Source organism: Capra hircus, chromosome 19 (genome assembly GCF_001704415.2).
Source record: "Capra hircus breed San Clemente chromosome 19, ASM170441v1, whole genome shotgun sequence".
NCBI lineage: Eukaryota > Metazoa > Chordata > Mammalia > Artiodactyla > Bovidae > Capra > Capra hircus.
In genome coordinates, this window is record NC_030826.1 from 25,484,751 (window position 1) to 25,503,106 (window position 18,356).

The 18,356-nt window shown below is 52.8% G+C and overlaps 1 protein-coding gene across 3 annotated transcripts in view; it reads right to left on the bottom strand.

Moving 5' to 3' along the window:
- WSCD1 (WSC domain containing 1) overlaps window positions 1-18,356 on the bottom strand; it is a 44,713-nt gene that overhangs the window by 17,502 nt on the left and 8,855 nt on the right. For all 3 annotated transcript variants that reach the window (XM_018064455.1, XM_018064457.1, XM_018064456.1), the window contains exons 2-5: window positions 13,717-14,419; window positions 7,114-7,228; window positions 6,577-6,761; window positions 4,733-4,854 (exon numbers count right to left, since the gene is read on the bottom strand). In XM_018064455.1, coding sequence (XP_017919944.1) covers window positions 4,733-4,854; window positions 6,577-6,761; window positions 7,114-7,228; window positions 13,717-14,143 — 849 coding nt within the window. In that variant the 5' untranslated portion in view covers window positions 14,144-14,419. The remainder of the gene's footprint in view (window positions 1-4,732; window positions 4,855-6,576; window positions 6,762-7,113; window positions 7,229-13,716; window positions 14,420-18,356) is intronic.

Sequence of the window (18,356 nt, forward strand, 5' to 3'; positions counted from 1 at the left end):
GGCATGGCTGAGCCAACAGGTTCCAGGTGGCCCGCTGGACAGTGGTTCTCAATGGGGGTACCACAGGGACCCCGGGCTATGTCTGGAGACAGTCTGGGTTGTCATATCTAAGTGTGGCGGTGCTACTGGTCTGTAGCAGGATAGAGGGATACTAAATATCCTACAATGTACAGACAGATCCCCGTACAAATTAGATGACCCAACTGATAACAGTTGCAAGGATGAGCAGCCCTGCCATAGAGTGAGATCGGGGTCCTAGTCCAGCTCCCACTGAAAGCTGCTGGGGACCATCCAGAAGGCCTGAGTCCAAGTCACGCTCACAACCACAGGGCAGGACAAGGGAGAAGGGAGGAACAGACATTCTGGGGACCAAAGGCTCACTCTCTCAGATAGATGGCGGCTTTACCTGCAAGCACATCTGTAGCATCATCCTTGCCCTACCTGGAATCCCTAATTCCAGAGGCAGGTCACAGGCAAACTTGGGTGCCAGTATTGCCAAGGCATCTCTGGGGGTGGCCCTGAGGACCACTGCCTCCCAGAGGGATCCCAGCATCCCACCCACAGCTATGAAGCCCACACCAGTTACACCACCCTCTCCCCCTCAACACCGTCCATAGCTCCCTCTTACCAACTGAAAAACATCTGGACTGAGAGGCAGGCCTCTGAGGCCCATCGCAATCTGTCCCTGCCCTACCTTTCACATGGTGCCATGGAGCCCTGCACACTGGGTGGGCAGGCTGGCTGCTTTCCCAGCCCCTACACCCCTGCCAGTTACGTGCATTCCTCACACCCCTCGTTTGCCCTTTGACACTGCCCAGCATCTGCTAGCTCTAAGGCTTCCCCAGCGGCTCAGACAGTAAAGAATCTGCCTGCAGTGTAGGAGACCTGGGTTCAGTCCCCGGGTTGGAAACGTCCCCTGGAGATACCCACTCCAGTATCCTTGCCTGAGAAATCCCATGGACAGAGGAGCCTGACAAACTACAGTCCATAGGGTCACAAAGAGTCGTACAAGACTGAGCAACTAACAACCCTTCCAAAAAGTTGCAGTCCTCTTCCCGGAGCCTTCCTCCCAGTCTCCTTCATCTCCATCAGGCACTGAACTTACTCTGATATATGCCAGAGTCCCTGCTTCCTGTCTTAGCCTCTCTTCATCTGGGACTGGCACCCCCCACCCGGCGTCAGCGTATGCACCTGTCCCACTAAGTGTGTCCTGCCAAGACCTGCTGGCAACATGAAAGCTGGAAATAGTGACTACTCCTCACAGCTGCAACATCCTGTGGGTCTAAACAATGGGACCCAAGAAAACAGCCCCCACCCCCCATTCGATGATACAGGGGAGGGGAGGACAGGAGCCAAGCCGTTAGCACAGATCCTGATGCCTGGAGGGCAAAGGCCATTTATGAGAACCCTGGGTGCCCCTTCATCCTTGTTCTATCTGAACAATTCGCAGCATCACTGCCCAGAGCTGAGCAGGTAACCCCTCCACGAAATGCATCTCAAGGGGAGAAGTATGAAGCGTTAAGGTGCAAAGTGGCATAAGGTACCAAGAGCCTGCAGGTCTCATTTGGCACATGCTCCAGTGAGAGACTGCAGCGACCTGGATTTGCGTCAGTACATCTGAAGAAAGGCTGGAAATAGGCATTGAAGAGTTTAAAAGCTTCGAATTCTGTGTCTGGGCCCCTCACGGGCTGCCCCAGGGAAGGTGCCTCCATACACTGGAGCATCCACCTGGCATGTGGCTTTGAAACCATCCTCCCCAACAGCAGAGTCTCAGGGGTGCCTTGCTTCTCTCTCCCGCAGGGCTGGGGTGGGGAGGGATGCATAAAATGAACACAGCTTTTGACCAGGGCAGTATAGCAAAGTTTACTCACAGAACAAGGACCTAGCTGCTCCTAGGAATTGTATCCGGCAGATCCACCACCAACACAGAACTACCCCCCTATAAGGATAGTCATCGCAACCTTGTTTGTAAAAGCAAAAGATTGGAAACCACCTAAATGCTTCACAGCGGGGTGTTTGTTAAATAAATTATAGGACATCCATGTAATGGCATAGAAGAGTGAGGAAGCGCTTCCTGTGCCAATGTGGAGCAGTCTGTAAGACACAGGGAAGGAGAGTGGGGAAGGGTAGTGCGTATGGCTCGCCACCATCTGTGGGGTTTGTAACGCCATCCTGACTCTGTAAAGGAACAACTGCCTGAATATTCATGGAATTTCTCTGAGAGTGGAAGGGAGAGGTTAGGCCCATCACCTGCATCCAAGGAAGGACAGAGGGGATGACACAGAGGGGTGAGAGGAAGACTTTCTCCTGGACACCCTTGGGTGTCCTTTCACCGTGATCCACGTGAGCATCTAGGAAAAATAATTTAAAGCACCAAAGACGCACAGCTGCGAGGCTGCCGGCTCCCTTCCTCTTGTTTCTTTTCCTGTCTCCTCCTCGACAGCCCACCCACCTGTCCCCTTCCTCCACCGATGTCACACTGAGAGGCAGCAGCATGAAAAGCATGGGGCATGGGGGCAAGAGTGGGATGTAGGGGGACTTCCCTGTGGTCCAGCGGTTAAGAATTCGCCTGCCAGTGCAAGAGACATGGGTCCAGGAAGATCCCACATGCCGTGGAGCAACTGAGCCCGTGTGCCACAACCACTGAGCCTGCACGCCTAGAGCCTGTGCTCTGCAAGAAGGGAAGCCACTGCAACGAGAAGGCCTCGAACCACCGTGAAGAGTAGCCCCGGCTCGTTGCAACTAGGGAAAGCCCGTACACAGCAGTGAAGACCCAATGCAGCCCAAGAGAAATGAATTAAATTATACATATATATACAAGAAGGAAATGGCAAACCACTCTCGTATCCTTGCCTGGAAAATCCCATGGACCGAGGAGCCTATGGGGAACAGGGTGGTGCTGCAGTCCATGGGGTTGCAAAGTTGGGCATGACTGAGCGACTAACAGACAGACAGATAAGAGTGGGATGTAAACCCGGTCCCTCCATGCTTGTGTATGAGAACTCTCACTCCTGCAAACCTGCGCTGGCTCTGCAGCAAGCAGGGGTCAGAGGATCCCCCTTCACAGAGTGCTGGGAGGATCAGAGCTGACCAGCAGGGGGAAGGCTGCAACCCAGCACCCAGCACACAGGAAGATGCCTGTGCATCTGTTGACCCGGGAGGCCAGCGGATCTGGACCAGTCGAGTTCCTCTGATTACAGTGGGGGTCTCTCCAGGGAGCCGCTCTGAACTGCAGGTGCGAAGGGAGCCCAGAGTGGGAGGTTTGCTTCCCTGCTGTGTGAGCAGGTGTTCTTGCCACCTCTGCTGGCTCTGGCCCTACCAATGGGAGAGGGGGAGAAGGGGGCCCCAGTCCAGGCGTCTGTGAATCAACAAAATGGTCTTCTCGGATCCCAGTATTGTGTCTCATGAGCCCTGACACCAAGACACCCTTGGCAGTGGCTTTGGAAATGCTGGAGATGGAAGAGAGCCACCTCAAAGGCTGCACTTATGCAAGAGGAAAGCATGTAGGAAGAAGGCTTTGTCTCCCCCCATCTCCAAGGGAAGCATCTCAAGGGGGTTGGGAGCACAGAGCAGAGGGAAGGCGGCTCCTGGTGAGTAGGGGCCCTTGGAGGGCATGTCTTTGTGTCCAGCTCCACGTGCTTTCACTGAAGTCCACTCCCTGCACCCTTCAAAGCACCAGAAGGCTACAGAACTAGGCAGAGTTCAATTCCTGGCTCTCCCCCTTTCCTGGCTGTGTGACTTCAGGCAGAATGCTTAAGCTTTCTGTTTCCTCACTTGCAAGATGCAATTACTCAGAACACCTATCCCATTCAGTTGTCAAGAGGATTAAATGGGTTAACCCATGTGAAGTTGGAACAGAAACTGGCATGGAAAAAATGATGAATACTGGTTAGGACGGTTGATAACCATCGTCATCCCCATCACAGCCAGGACCCGCCTATCTCCTAGCCCCACTCGATTACACTGCCACGTGTTACAGTCCCATCAAAGCCAGTGGACCCCAGGATTTGGAGCAGCCCCAAGTCCTAGCCTACTGCCCTTCAGGGCCATTTCCAGGGCCATAGCATCTGGCCCAGCCTGGAGATCTCGGGTCTCCAGCCTCAGATCTCAAAGCTCTCTGGGCAGCCTGCAGGTCTCACCAGCCCTGCTTCACACCCCACCCCAATCATGCCATGTGCAAACCCTATCTGGCCTTGATCGATGTCTCCCGCCCCAGAGCCGACAGGCGGTGCAGGCACATGGCCTTTGGTACCCAGTCCAGAACTTGCACAGAGTCACACTCCACGCTTCAGCCCTGGCTAAGGGACCAAAGGGACCTGAGCGACTACAGCCCCTGAAGTCAGATTCTTGGCCCAACACTGTCAGTGCCAATAACAGAAAATCCATCAGCACTCCCCAAGTCCCGAGCCAGCATCTTCCGGCTTCCACACCAAGTCAATTTAACATCTGACACTTGTGCCAAGAGCTCACATCGGGAAAGGCACGATCCTTTCAGTTTTACAAACTTCACTGACGATCCCCCACCCAGGCTCGGGTCTCAGCATCAGCAGGCTCCCTGCTGGCGTCCTCAGCAACTCTGCTGCAAAGCCCGCCTCCCTCCCTCCTCAGCTCCCACCTTGGCTCCAAGGAGGACAGAGAGCTGCAGTCCCCCACGGGCACCTGCCCCTCCCTGAGACCACCACTCTGGCTGGATGGTTAAAGGACAAAGCTGTGAAGTCATAATTTCTCTTACTTTCTGGGAGCAGAATCCGGAGCACGTCTCCACGGTCACATTGGCCTGTACCAGGGAGTCGGGGAAGGCATGTGTGATGTTCTCTGGCAATCGGAAACAGCCCCGGTACGTGACGGTCCTCCCTGCGGGGAAAGAAATGGGGATCTGGTAAGAAGCAGAGCCTGCCCTTCTTGGGGCCTGACCCGGGGGAAATGGCAACTTCAGATCCTGAAATAGGTGGAATTACACTCAGGAGGAGCAGATTCCAAATCGGAGAGGGTAAACTGCCCAGACAGGCTGTGGTCAAGCCAGGCTCTGAGAGAAACCAGATCCCAGAACCTTGCTCACCAGGGTCACTGACAAGGGACCACTTGGCTGAAGCTGCTGAACTCATGACTTGCAACTCCTGCCAGCCCTCGGGGGACAGTGTCCATCCTTCCTCCCTCCCTCCTTTCTTCCCCCTTTCTCTTTCTCCCTTCCTTTCACAAATCTGATTTTTTTTTTTCTTTTCACCATGCTGTGTAGCATGTGGGATCCTAGTTCCCTGATTAGGGATTGAACCCATGCTCTACTGTGAGTACCTCCCTGCAGCCTGTGGGGAAGCGGCACCTGGGTCACCCTTTTGCACCCCACACCCAGTCCTGACCCTGACATACAGCAGGTGCCCTATACATGCTGAGAGGTAAGGATGCGGCATGAGCTGTGAGAAGTTAGTGATCTAAGATGCTGCTGGCAGAGCCTCAGCTGCCTCTAGACTTCAGGTGTGGCACAGGCTGTCACTCCCATTCCACACCCTTCTGCCCCGCTCTGCAGGTGAGAGTCCCAGGCCACTTAGAGCAGGAGGGCACCTCCAAGATGGAGCCACAGATGACCTACTCTGCACCTTCCTCTGATCCCAACCTGAAGCTCAGTTCAAACAGACGCGTTTTTCTGTCTCTGGCAGGAGTTTGTTTGTTTGTTTTAATCTAAAATTTCACTGATGTACATACTTCAGTGAAATTGAATCCAACTTCACAAAGAAGTTTCAATCCAGGTCCCTACGCTGGTGGACTCAAAACCTCCTTTTCTGTCCTCTGTGGACACTAAAACCTAAGCCGTGCGGCCGCCAAGACCAGCAGCTTCCCCCATGAAGACCCAGTGCTGCACAGCGTCGTCAACTGTCTTCATCCCACCCGCATGATTCCTAATTCCCACTGGAGCCAGGGATTTCCTTACTTTCTTGATAGTTCAGCTTTGCATTTGCAGCAACACTTGTTCAGTTTTACCCAGCACTTCATGGACTTCCCTGATAGCTCAGTTGGTAAAGAATCCACCTGCAATGTGGGAGACCTGGGTTCGATCCCTGGATTGGAAAGATCCCCTGAAGAAGGGAAAGGCTACCCATTCCAGTATTCTAGTCTGGAGAATTCCAGGGACTGTATAGTCCATGGGGTCGCAGAGAGCCGGGCATGACAGAGCGACTTTCACTTTCACCAGCACTTCAGGGTGTTGTGTAGCTAGGAAATACTCCTACTGTCTGGTCTGTCCCGGTAATCAAAGTCTGTCTCTGCACTTGACAAAATAGACTGGAACCCAAAGATGGGAGGCCACACAGCACATCTAAGAAACACCTAGGCCAAGGCTCTGGGCCTCCTGGTCAGTTTTTCTCTCCTGCAGAGGACAAGGAAAGATGTGATTTGGTCACGAACTCAAGCGATCTTTGGCAAACCCTAACACCTCGCCCCCTGCCACAAGCCTGTCCAGGGAAGGTGGTAGGGAAGGCAGAGCACAGTTTCCGTCCTCCAGAATTTAGATGAAGGGCTGTGGACGCAGAGGTGGCAGAGAGCAGGGGCAGACAGAGCTCAGGGACAGGCTGGCGCACTCACGCTTCCTGGAGCCGGGCTGCAGCTCCTCCACGCGGTACACGGAGAGCCGGCCCACACCTCCACACACGGAGCTCTTCTCCCCTTTGCACTCGTGGTTACACTCCTCCGGCCCAACGCTCATCGCTGGGAGTCGGTTCCCACAGTAGCACTCGGCCCCGGCCTCCAAGCCAGCGTAGATGTAGGACCTGCAGGCAGAACGGGGCCTGGGGTGAGTCCCAAGCCTGGCCAGGGGCACTGAGGTCTGGATCTAGCAATGGCCACTGGGTCTGGGGCCAGGAGAAGGGTGAGCCCTGGAATCTCAGGACAGGAACCTCAGGTCTCCTGACACTGAGCCCAGAGCTCTTCCCACAATCCCCTGCCATCTCGTGAGTAAACCTTCTTAGTTTTTCAAAACTGCATCTGATCGGTCGAGCTCTAATCGCACTCCGACAGCCAACTGGCAGCAGAAGCACCACCTCAGGGACACCACTCCCACTCTCTGGGATTGCCTCTTAGCCTTATTTCCAGTGGAGCTGACCATTAGGGACCCCCACTTACCGCTCAGCACATGCGTCCTGGCAGTGGGAGACGGTCATCTTTCTCAAGTCAAAAAACACAGCCCCCTTCAGAGTCCGCTCCTGGCCGTCATCACTGAAGCATCCCACATAGGTGCCTGCAGGGGATGAGGGAGAGCCACAGCAGAGACTCAGACACCCTGGAGAGCGGGAGGGCACTAACTCCTGAACCCACCCTGGCATTGCCCTTCCTGGCTATGACACTTCTCAGAGAAGCCCAGGGGACAAGGCTGTGGTCCAACCTTCCCCACAGCGCTTCTGGACACTTCCAACTTGTTCCCTTCCTGCCCTCTTTCTTAGTTAATGGCCAACAGTCCTGTAGACACCCTTCCAGGAGCCTGGCATCAGCCAGAACACAACTTCCTTCCGCCAGCCCTCACCTGGTTTAATTAATTCTGGCTGGTTTAATTGCTTCACCTGGACCCCTCTCCTTTTCATCCCTACCCTTTCTAGGCCGGAAGAGGCCTGTCTGCCTCCATGAATGAACTGATAGGCAGACTCTGTTGCCTCCTTGTGATCCAGAAGGAAGAAATGAGACACGCAAAGTCTGATCTTAGCTAATATAGAGATTTTGCAAACAGGGAGAGCTAGTCCAATAGAAAAAAAAAAAAATCTGCTGGGACATCCCTTGTGGTCCAGGGGTTAAGACTTCGCCTTCCAATGCAGGGGAGCTAAGATCCCACACATTACGTGGCCAATAAATAAATAACTAAACCGAAGCAATATTGTTAATGAATTCAATCAAGGCTGTAAAAATGGTTCACATCAAAAAAAGAAAGAGAAAGAAAAGAAAATATCAGCCATCGCAGGAGGGCAGAAGCCCCCATCACTGGAGGTGTATAAGCGGCATCTATTAACATGTAAGAGGGCTGTTCTGTGTGGGAATCCTTAGGACCACAGGACCCTGAGCCCTCAGCAGGTCAGGCATCTCCAGCACACCCCTGGGAGGGGACGATGTTGAGGGGCAAGACTCCGCAAAGCAGTGACCCAACAGTGCACGTATCAGTGGGAAATAGTCCTGCCCTGCCACACCCGGCCAGGGAGCTGCCTCCCAGAAATGCACAGCGAAGCCTGGGGAACCTGAACGCGACCAAGTGCATTTGGTGCGTAAATGTCACACGCAGCGCAGCGCATTGAAGGAACTATGCACTAGGGATTTGCAAACACGCCATCACACCATCCGAGCTGCGAATGCACACCCACAGAGTTGCACCCAGATCCGGATGGGGCACCCATGATGAAGATGCTGCCCGTCTCCGGGGAAACACTGGCACTCAGCTCCGAGATGTCTCAAGTGGCATCTGAGCAGCACACTGTAGCCTCTGGAAGTTGGGCGTTTCTGGGAAGCATTGTGCCCAAGGCCTCCCCACAGCCAGCCAGCTCCCAAACAGCTTTGCGGGGAGGAGTGACCGTCTCGTCCACCAGTCCTGGAGCTCCCGGGTCAGGCGAGACTGGTGCTGATTACTCCTGCCAAGAAGCTGGCCCAAAACAGAAGCTCAGGGCCACCAGCTGAGTGGTTTGAAGGAGTGAGTCTGCCAGCCCACATTCCTGGGGACGTGAATCAGGGAGTGACTTTCCTGGGTATGAACAGCATGCTTAAATCCGTCTCTGGCGTTGACTAAATCATTTCAACATTCTGTGCCTCAGTTTCCTCAACTGTCAAATGGATAAACGCCCCCCTCCCCCTTCCCTTGCTCATTTCTCCCGCCCACGTCCGGTCATGGCCCTGCTCCTTTCTGCACATCCACTCTTTGCTTTCTACTCATCCTTGATGGCATGGCTCACAGCCCTGGCGACTCTAGTCTTCTGCAGCCTCTCCTTTCCCTGCACTGTCATACTGAGTGTCTGAAAAGCTTGCTGTCACCCAAATCCTGATCATTAACTGTTGTTAAAAATTGTGTACACCTGTGTGTCTCGTCTTTGTACCATGAGCTAAGGCTCGTTGAGGGCAGGGACCACAACTTTCCCTTAGCTGGTGACTTGCTGCCAAGGTCATACACGATGCCAATAGTGGGTCAGAGCTCCTAAAACCCACACTGACATCCTGTGAGGGTGCAAGAGGGAAAGCGGGGAGCCCAAATGCAGTGGCTGGTCCTACTGGCTATCCCAATGTGCAATTCCCAGGGCCCCTGGTTAAAAAAGGAAGGGGAAGATGGGCAAGATGGTAGGAAACAGGACTCTCTCACACCAGAAATGGCTGAAGATCCAGGAACCTCAGATGAGAGAACACTGGGCTGCAGCGAAAGCAAAGACCTTCAGTGTCTGCACAGGGTCTTGCTCCCTTCCAGGCTATGACCCTCTCGAGGCTGCCTTCACCGGGATGCCCGCCAGCACACACATGGCCACACCCAACGTCCATCCATGGATACAAGCTCCACTCCTCTACTCGGGGCTCCAGACACCCAGGCCCTGCAAGCTTCTCTCTCTTGGTATAAAGCTCAGGACTACCGAGACCAGAAAGCTTTCATCCAGGCCAGCGAAAACCAATCGTTCTCCTTAGCCTGCCTACTTAGTAAGAGAAAACTAATATTTGAGAGATTTCTGACATGTGTTGCTCAGCAAAGAAGAAATTCTATTACAGCTTTCAAGTAAACATCCAAAATACAGGCTCGGGGGTTGTTAAACATTTATCACCACTGATGGGAAATTAACCAGAAGGTTCTGGTCACCAAGAGGTGACTGGGCTCAAGACCCCTGGAGGCTGAGATTGGCACATACACATTTGCGGGGCGGGGTGTGGGGGTGGGGTGGGAAGAAATCTCTCTTGGGAATGGGCTGCCTTAGATTCAAATCCAGGCTCTGCTCTATCTGGCTGTGCGACCTAGCATGTGCAGCCTCTACTTCCTCGTCTGTAAAATGCACACATGGTCCCACGGAATTCATGGGGTGGTTGTGAGAATTCCACGAGATAACATGGAAAGTTGTCTAACGCAGGCGTGGCATGTAGTGTGAGCTCAGGGGTGATTGTTACTGTTGTAATGTGTCATTATTAATAATAAACACTTTTAGATTACTCTACTTCCCCGAAATGCAAACCCTTCATCATTAAAATGGTGATAGCACTGCTGACATCATAAGGCTGTTTGAAGATTAAATTAAATGAGATAACAGATGTCCATCTAGGCAGAACAATGGTTGGCACACAACAGATGCTCGGATAAGCGACAGCTATTATTATTCTCATCCTACACTGTAACCTGGGGCCGGGTGTGCCGATGACTCCGTAAATATTAGCAGAGCACATTAATAAAAGAGAAAGAAAGAGTTTTGAGCAGTCAGGGTTGGGTTCTTCAAAAACAAGGAGAGGCTAGCCAGCTCCCAGCTGGCTGGTGGGTGGAACTGACCAGTCTGAAGGAACACCCACGCTCGGCTGGCCCCGTCTCTGTTTGTAGCAAGACCCAGATACCTCCCCCCATTCGTGAGGAGGAGGTGAGCCTTTTTTCCTGGAAAAATAATGAATGGCTTTTCTAACTCCCTGACAGAGGCGAGAATGTGTAGAAAGAAAGGACTTCCCAGGGATGCACTGGGACACATTCTGAGGCGGATTTATTACTTTCGGCTGAAACGGAGGCGATGCATTATTGTCTGTGACTCTGCATCTGTTCATTTGCACATCAAAATGGACATGCCGTGAGGCTATTAACGATGGCTTCGGAGATATTGGAATGTCTTTGGAAATTACTATCAATAAAAAACAAACTGGCTATGGAGAAGTTACTATTTTTCCCCTAGTAAACTTACTGACATTTTATTCCATTATGGATGTTGTCCAAGGTATAATGAAATGCTCAGTGATTGATGGGGCCTCCTGCGGCTTCCAAGGCTTGCCGGATCCCCTTACAGGAGGATGGCGGGCTGCCCGGGGCCACGAAGAGACGCCCTCTTTGTCTGCAGCTCCAGCAGCTGTCCCGAGGGCGGGCCTCCACCAGGGAGGCCAGCCTGGCTATGCAGGGCCCCACAGAGCCCCAAGAGAGGAAGGGGGCTCCCAGAGGGTTCTAGGGCCAGTGCCCACCTCTCCCCACTTTCTCTGAAGATCTTTAACTGCGTGACACCACCGCCTCTCCCAGGGTGAATTCTTTCTCCAATCCTGGGGGATACTCAAAATATTGAATAACTGATGAGAGGCATGGACTGGCCTGAATTGTCACCATTCAACACCAGAGCCTGACTGTTCCTGCTGAACTAGGCATTAACCCTTCCGTTGCCAGGTTTGGGGGTCACCAGGGAGGATCAATCAGAGTGCAGAAGGTACTCAGAGACTCAGGGCAGAAACCCTGGTGTATAATAGGTGACGGTCTGTCCTGTTTGGACCTCACCACCACCTCTTCAGCTTTTACTACAGCCTCTTCCATCGCCTCTTTAAAAGATGGCTTGAAGAGTGCTTGCTGGTTCTCCTGGATGCAGATATTCTACACACTGGGCTGTAACCAGGTCACCCCGAGTCCTCCTGTCTTCTGGCCAGTCACCCTGAAGCCAGGTTACTAAGAATTTGTCACTTCTGTGTACTGAGCCTCAAGCCTTTTGCACATGCCTCTCTTATGCCTCAGTCATACTAGGGGGTAATCATTTAGCTGCACATCTGATTCCACCACCGCAGACGGAGCTCCTCAAGTGTAAAGTGAATAGCACACGTGGAGACTCACGTGTGCTGAGTGTGGACTGAGAAAAATAAAAAGAGGAATCATGGCTAATTTGCCAAGGTCATAGAGTCAGTAACTGGCAATACCAAGAGACAAATCCAGGTCTGTTTTCAAAATCTATGCTCTTTCCATGCCTTCTTTTTAAGAAATGCATGGTGACTTTCTACACTGGCATCACCCTGATAGAGACTCGGCTTCTTGATGTGTTGGGAGGAGTTTATAGAAATTATAACTACACGAAATGAGCTATAGAAGTGGTTCCTTAATTCTCCCTCATTCTTACATGGAAGCCTTGCTGAGGAATCCCACCCAAGGGCTATGACCTAGAGGATTTCAGATGAAACTTCCTTCTATGGAATTTCTTCTATAGAAAGCTTAGTTCTGCAGTCTTCATCGTATCGGGCCACCATCCTCTTCTATATCCTGCCACTGAGGATTCTAAGCTCCAACCATACTTCTTAAACTCAGAGAGCAGTTTTCCTGCAATTCATGGTACAGGATCAAATAAGGCGGTGGCAGAGATGCTGAGACACTGACTGAGATCAGTCACCACCCATCAGTGGCTCTGACACTCCCTGGGTGCGCACTTCACACAGCTCAGTTTTGAGGCCCTGCACAGTCTGGATAACTCAGTGTTAAGAGCTCCGAGCTGGAGCCAGGCTGACCCCATGATGGAGTCCCAGTGGCGTGATTCCAGCAGTTCTGGGCAGTGCCCTGCCTGTCCCCTAGGCCTTGCTGTCTCCAGGCTGCACCCTAAGATGTAGGTTCTACCCTCATTCCAAGTCCCTATCTGCTCCATAACATACCCTGTACTGGCCACCTCCTCCCCCGTCTCACTTCCCACTCCCTACCAGTGTTCCTGGGGTCATACCCAAAGCAGACCACATCCATGTGAATCCTAGCTTCCGGGTTTGCTTCCAAGGAACCAAAACTAAGAGAATGATCTTGGAGAATTTACTTAACAATGTCCGTGCCTCTTCACCGGCAAAACTGAGCTATAGCAATAGTGTGTGCATGCTAAGTCACTTCAGTCGTGTCCGACTCTTTGTGACCCTATGGCCCATACCCTGCCAGGCTCCTCTGTCCATGGGATTCTTCAAGCAAGAATACTGGAGTGGATTGCCATGGCCTCCTCCAGAGGATCTTCCCAACCCAGGGATTAAACCTGTGTCTCTTACATCTCCTGCATTGGCAGGTAGCTTCTCTACTACTACTAGCAACCGCCTGGGAAGCTCCATAACAATAATAATAGCCCCTGTAAATACAACACTTACAGGTGTGTGGTCACTGATACATGAGTGAGCTGTTATTAAATAATAATAATTCCTGACTGCCGGTGCATACAATAGGCCCCCTAGTCCAGTGGTCCTCAGCCTCAGGGCACATGCAAACCACGTGGAGACCACACTGCTCCAGACTGCAGCCCTCGCCCCCGAGTTCGAGATTTGGGGAGTCTGAGAGAACCTGAGAACCTGCATTTGCCACAAACTCCTGGGTGGTGTGGGGCTGCCAGCATGGGACCCCACTTACTGAGCTGCTGCTCTACATCACATTTAATGCTCACCACAACCCTGGGGCAGGTATCGTGACCTCCATCTTCAAGGGACGTGAAGAAATTAAGAGACGTGGTCACCCAATAAGTTTGGAGAATGAGCCAGGATTTAAGCTCAGGTCTGTCTCAGCTCTAAGATGCTTACACATCTCAACCCCCAGCCACAGGCAGTCCAGCTAGGGAGTGAGCAAAACTCCCAAGGGCTTCCCCTCCCAGGCCCTTCCTGTCTATGGTGGGGCTGGAGGAAGCAGGATATGGGAAGGCCATGGGCCCTCGGTTCCCAATTCTCAGGCTGCAGCCAGGGCCAGGGAGAGGGGACACCAGTCTGTGCCCCCAAATGGGGCTCCCGGGAAGAGCTCCCATATGTGTAAGGGGACCCAGGCTAAGCACCTACCTCGGCTGCTGGTGGCTGGCTGGGGGACCTCGGGGCTCAGCGCGGGAGGCCCTGGGGGGTCCCCCACGACGTGGCGGAACCAGCGACGCCGCAGCTGGCGCAGCTCTGAGCTGCGGCTGCGGAGCCAGCGGGGGCCAGGCCGCGGCCGGGCCAGGGGCCCCTGCAGCGCGTCCACGCCGAGCAGCAGCTCCGGGCTGAGCCGGCCATCGTGCGTGGCTCGGCTGTCCAGCAGGCCCACGCCCAGTGCCACGGCGGCCACAGGCAGGGCCTGCAGCGGGCCGGGGGCCCGGGGGCCAGGCGGGAGGCCCACGCGGGCCCGCTGCAGCAGCAGCAGGCTGCCGGTCATCAGGTAGGCGGCCGTGAGGAAGAAGAGTAGGAACTGCGTCCGGCGGAGAAACTTCTGGAGTCGGAAGAAAGGTTTGGCCATGCCCCTGGGCGGCAGGGCTCCCAGCTGGAGCCCGGGGACGGCTCCTAGCACCCAGGCCGGAAGGAGGCCGGAGCCTCCGGAGGTGTCATCCCCGCATGCTGGCACCGGCCTGTTCTTTCCTGGGGTTATTGTTCCTCCTGCCCCGTTTGCAACAGGTGCTCAGATAGCACCATCACTGAGCCCCAGCCCTGGGCCCTGCAGCTGTAGCTTCTGCCCAAGTGTCAGGAACTTGGCCATCCCTGGGTTCTAGTGACCTTCATGTCCTGGCTTCGAAACCTGGAAAAGAGAAAGGGCACTTAGAGGGAATAGGAGGGTCCACCTCTCCCACTGCCCCAGGGTCAGGAGCCCCACACCTCTGTGCTCTGTCTGCCAAAGCGGCTGGCTATGCCGCAGAAGTGAGGGACAGAGAGCCTGGTTCCAACCCCAGCTCTGCCACTGGATGACTATGTGACAGCAGGTGGGCTATTTCACCTCATGGGGCCTCAGTCTCCTCATCTGTAAAATGGAACTAACGCTCTACCCGGGAGCAGTAGGACAATCCACTAATGATAACAGGAAGGAGGAAAAACAGCAGCAGTGACCTTGTATGAATCCTTAAACTATGTGCCAGGCTCCGAGCTAGACGCTTTATGTATCATCTCATTTAATCCTCACCCCAACCTAGAGAGAGAGATACATACAGCATTTCCCCCATTTTACAGATGAGGAAACTGTGGCAAAGGCAGACAAAGTAAATTTCCCAGTCACACAACTGGGGAGAACATGAGCCAAGGGTTGGAACAGCCTGAAATCAGAGCCTGGACTGTAAACCCCCATGTGGTCCAGCCTGTAATGAACCCCACTACCTATATGTGCACTCAGGCCAGCGCATGAGTATACAGCAGGTGCTCAATGCATGTGTGTACTGGGGTTGCAAATTGTCTTTTGGAAATGCTTCTGCAGAGGTGGGTTGGTTTTAACCCAGGAGAGGGCACAGAGGAGGGAGTGGGCTTGCATAGTCTTCCCTACTTCCTGAAGGGAGGACACCAGAGCAGGAGAGCCCCCGGGGCCGTGCACCTGTCAGCAGAGGCTGGGCTCCTGGTGTAGGGAAGCAGGGAAGGCGCTCAGAGAAGCTTTCCCGGGGTGCCCCTCTGCTCCCCAGGACTCAGCTCTCACACTGGGCTTTGGTTTCCTTTGACGGCGCCTCTGAAGTGCACTGTCGGGGGTTGGCAAAGGGGCCCGCAGCTGCTGCGAGCTGGGCTGCTGGATAAGGACAGCCCGGCACACAAGGACAGGCTTGTCCCGGGGTGAAAGGCTCCGAGGAGCGTGACTAAGCCACTGCCTGTAACTAACAAGGCCCGGGACCCTGGCCAGGACCCCACGGCCCCTCAATGGCTGCTCTGTGCCCTGGGGACAGTGGCCGGGTGTGAGAGGAAAGACAACGTTTGGGCTCTTGTGGCCTGGCATTCCAGGGTCTGGGAGGGGGTGGTATCAGATCAGCATGACCCTTTCTGATTCAATGCCGAGAGCCACCAGGTTCTGATGCTTCTGGGGAGGGCAGGATCTGAGAATTAAGGGGGTCCAATGGGTCCTTTAGGCTGGGGCAGGGGTAGCAGGGTAGGGAGTCAGCAAATGAAGGTGGAATTAAATGCTGAGTCTGGGAGCCATTTCAAATGGGTCTCCAGAGCTTTTATTTTCTCTCTAAGCTAGTGTGTGCCAGGCCCACCCCGGCCAGCCTCGTCAGATTTGTATAACCACAGAGAAAATCCCAAGAAATCCGGACTGATCCCCCTGCCTCCAGCTTTGGCCCCTGCAATCCATCCTCTGCAAGGCTGCCAAGGTGATCCTCCTAACACGCAAATCTGATCACGGTGCTCCCCTGCTTAAAACCCCTTTCAATAGCTCCCTGTGGCTTTGGGATAAACTCCAAGCTCCTTAGCGTGATATACAAGGCCCCCTTCCTGATCCAGCCCAACCAGCTCGTCTCTTGCTGGGCCCTTCCCTTCTGCTTCCTCATGGTGTGCACATGTGTGTGTAAACACACACATACACACACCCCATGGTCCAGCAAAACAACCACAGCATGTCTGCCCTGGTGCCTTTGCACATACTTCACTTGATGTCTTTTCCTCCCTCTTTGCCTGGTGAATCCCTCTGTATCTCCAAGACTCAGCCCAGGTGTCACTTCCTCCAAGAAGCTCTCCCTGACCACCACCCACTCACTGGTATAGATTTCTCTGTCTCCCCATGCTGACCCTCATCCCAGCATTTGCCATCCTAGGATGATTTTAATTGTCCTTGTACTTGTCAACCATCTTTGCAGGACTGCGACTGACTCCAGGCTAGAGGTCATATGCTCTGTACACATTTTGGTAACTCCAGCTCACAATATGAGTCCCAGCAAAATAGATGCTCAGCCCTCTCTGTGTCTGAATACATTTTTTAAATGGATGAGAAGATACACTGATAGGTGGATCCTGATATCAGAAACCTGCTTCTGTGGGAGTCTTGTTGTTCAGGCACTAAGTTGTGTCTGACTCTTTGCAACCCCATGGACTACAGCACTCCAGGCTTCCCTGTCCTTCACCATCTCCCAGTGTTTGCTCAAACTCACGTCCATTGAGTCGGTGATGCCATCCAACCATCTCATCCTGTTGCCCCCTTCTTCTCCTGCCCTCAATCTTTCCCAGCATCAGGGTCTTTTCCAATGTTGGCTCTTCTCATCAGGTGGCCAAAGTATTGGAGCTTTAGCTCCAGCATCAGTCCTTCCAATGAATATGCAGGGTTGATTTCCTTAGGACTGATTGGTTTAATCTCCTTGCTGTTCAAGGGATTCTCAAGAGTCTTCTCCAGCACCACAGTGGGGGATCTTCAGTTCAGTTCAGTCACTCAGTTGTGTCCGACTCTTTGCAACCCCATGAATCGCAGCACCCCAGGACTCCCTGTCCATCACCAACTCCCGGAGTTCACTCAGACTCGCGTCCATCAAGTCAGTGATGCCATCCAGCCATCTCATCCTCGGTCGTCCCCTTCTCCTCCTGCCCCCAATCCCTCCCAGCATCAGAGTCTTCTCCAATGAGTCAACTCTTCACATGAGGTGGCCAAAGTACTGGAGTTTCAGCTTTAGCATCATTCCTTCCAAAGAAATCCCAGGGCTGATCTCCTTCAGAATGGACTGGTTGGATCTCCTTGCAGTCCAAGGGACTCTCAAGAGTCTTCTCCAACACCACAGTTCAAAAGCATCAATTCTTCAGTGCTCAGTCTTCTTCACAGTCCAACTCTCACATCCATACATGACCACAGGAAAAACCATAGCCTTGACTAGACGGACCTTAGTCGGCAAAGAAATGTCTCTGCTTTTGAATATGCTATCTAGTTTGGTCATAACTTTTCTTCCAAGGAGTAAGCGTCTTTTAATTTCATAGCTGCAATCACAATCTGCAGTGATTTTGGAGCCCCCCAAAATAAAGTCTGACACTGTTTCCACTGTTTCCCCATCTATTTCCCATGAAGTGATGGGACCTGATGCCATGATCTTTGTTTTCTGAATGTTGAGCTTTAAGCCAACTTTTTCACTCTCCACTTTCATTTTCATCAAGAGGCTTTTTAGTTCCTCTTCACTTTCTGCCATAAGGGTGGTGTCATCTGCATATCTGAAGTTATTGATATTTCTCCCAGCAAAGTTGATTCCAGCTTGTGCTTCTTCCAGTCCAGTGTTTCTCATGATGTACTCTGCATAGAAGTTAAATAAGCAGGATGACAATATACAGCCTTGACGTACTCCTTTTTCTATTTTAAACCACCATCTTAGGGCAATGAAATCTCAAATTCCGCTTATCCAGAGCTGTGGGAGCCTCCCTAGATAGGTGGGAGACAAAGCGATACATGAGCACGAAGGACACAGCTTCGCCAGTTCAGGCCTTAGAGATACGTGGAAGTTAACACAGGTGCTGAGCTTTATATGTGATCTTTCCTGTGTTGTCATTTTAGGAAAAGGGGCTTCCAAATCTGTTTGCAAAAGGCTTCTGGTTACAAGATTGAGATTCTATCAGTGAAAAATCCTATAAAACTAAAATAAAAGGGGAGTGTGGACCCCTGCTGTGGGAAGAAAGGTTCTGATGAGATGGAGCCAAAGGGTGGGCAATGGATCAACAGTTCAGAATTTTGAAGGCAAGATGCAGCCTGAATTCCATATACGTTTGTATAGAGGATCTGCGAACATGCTACAAAGGGT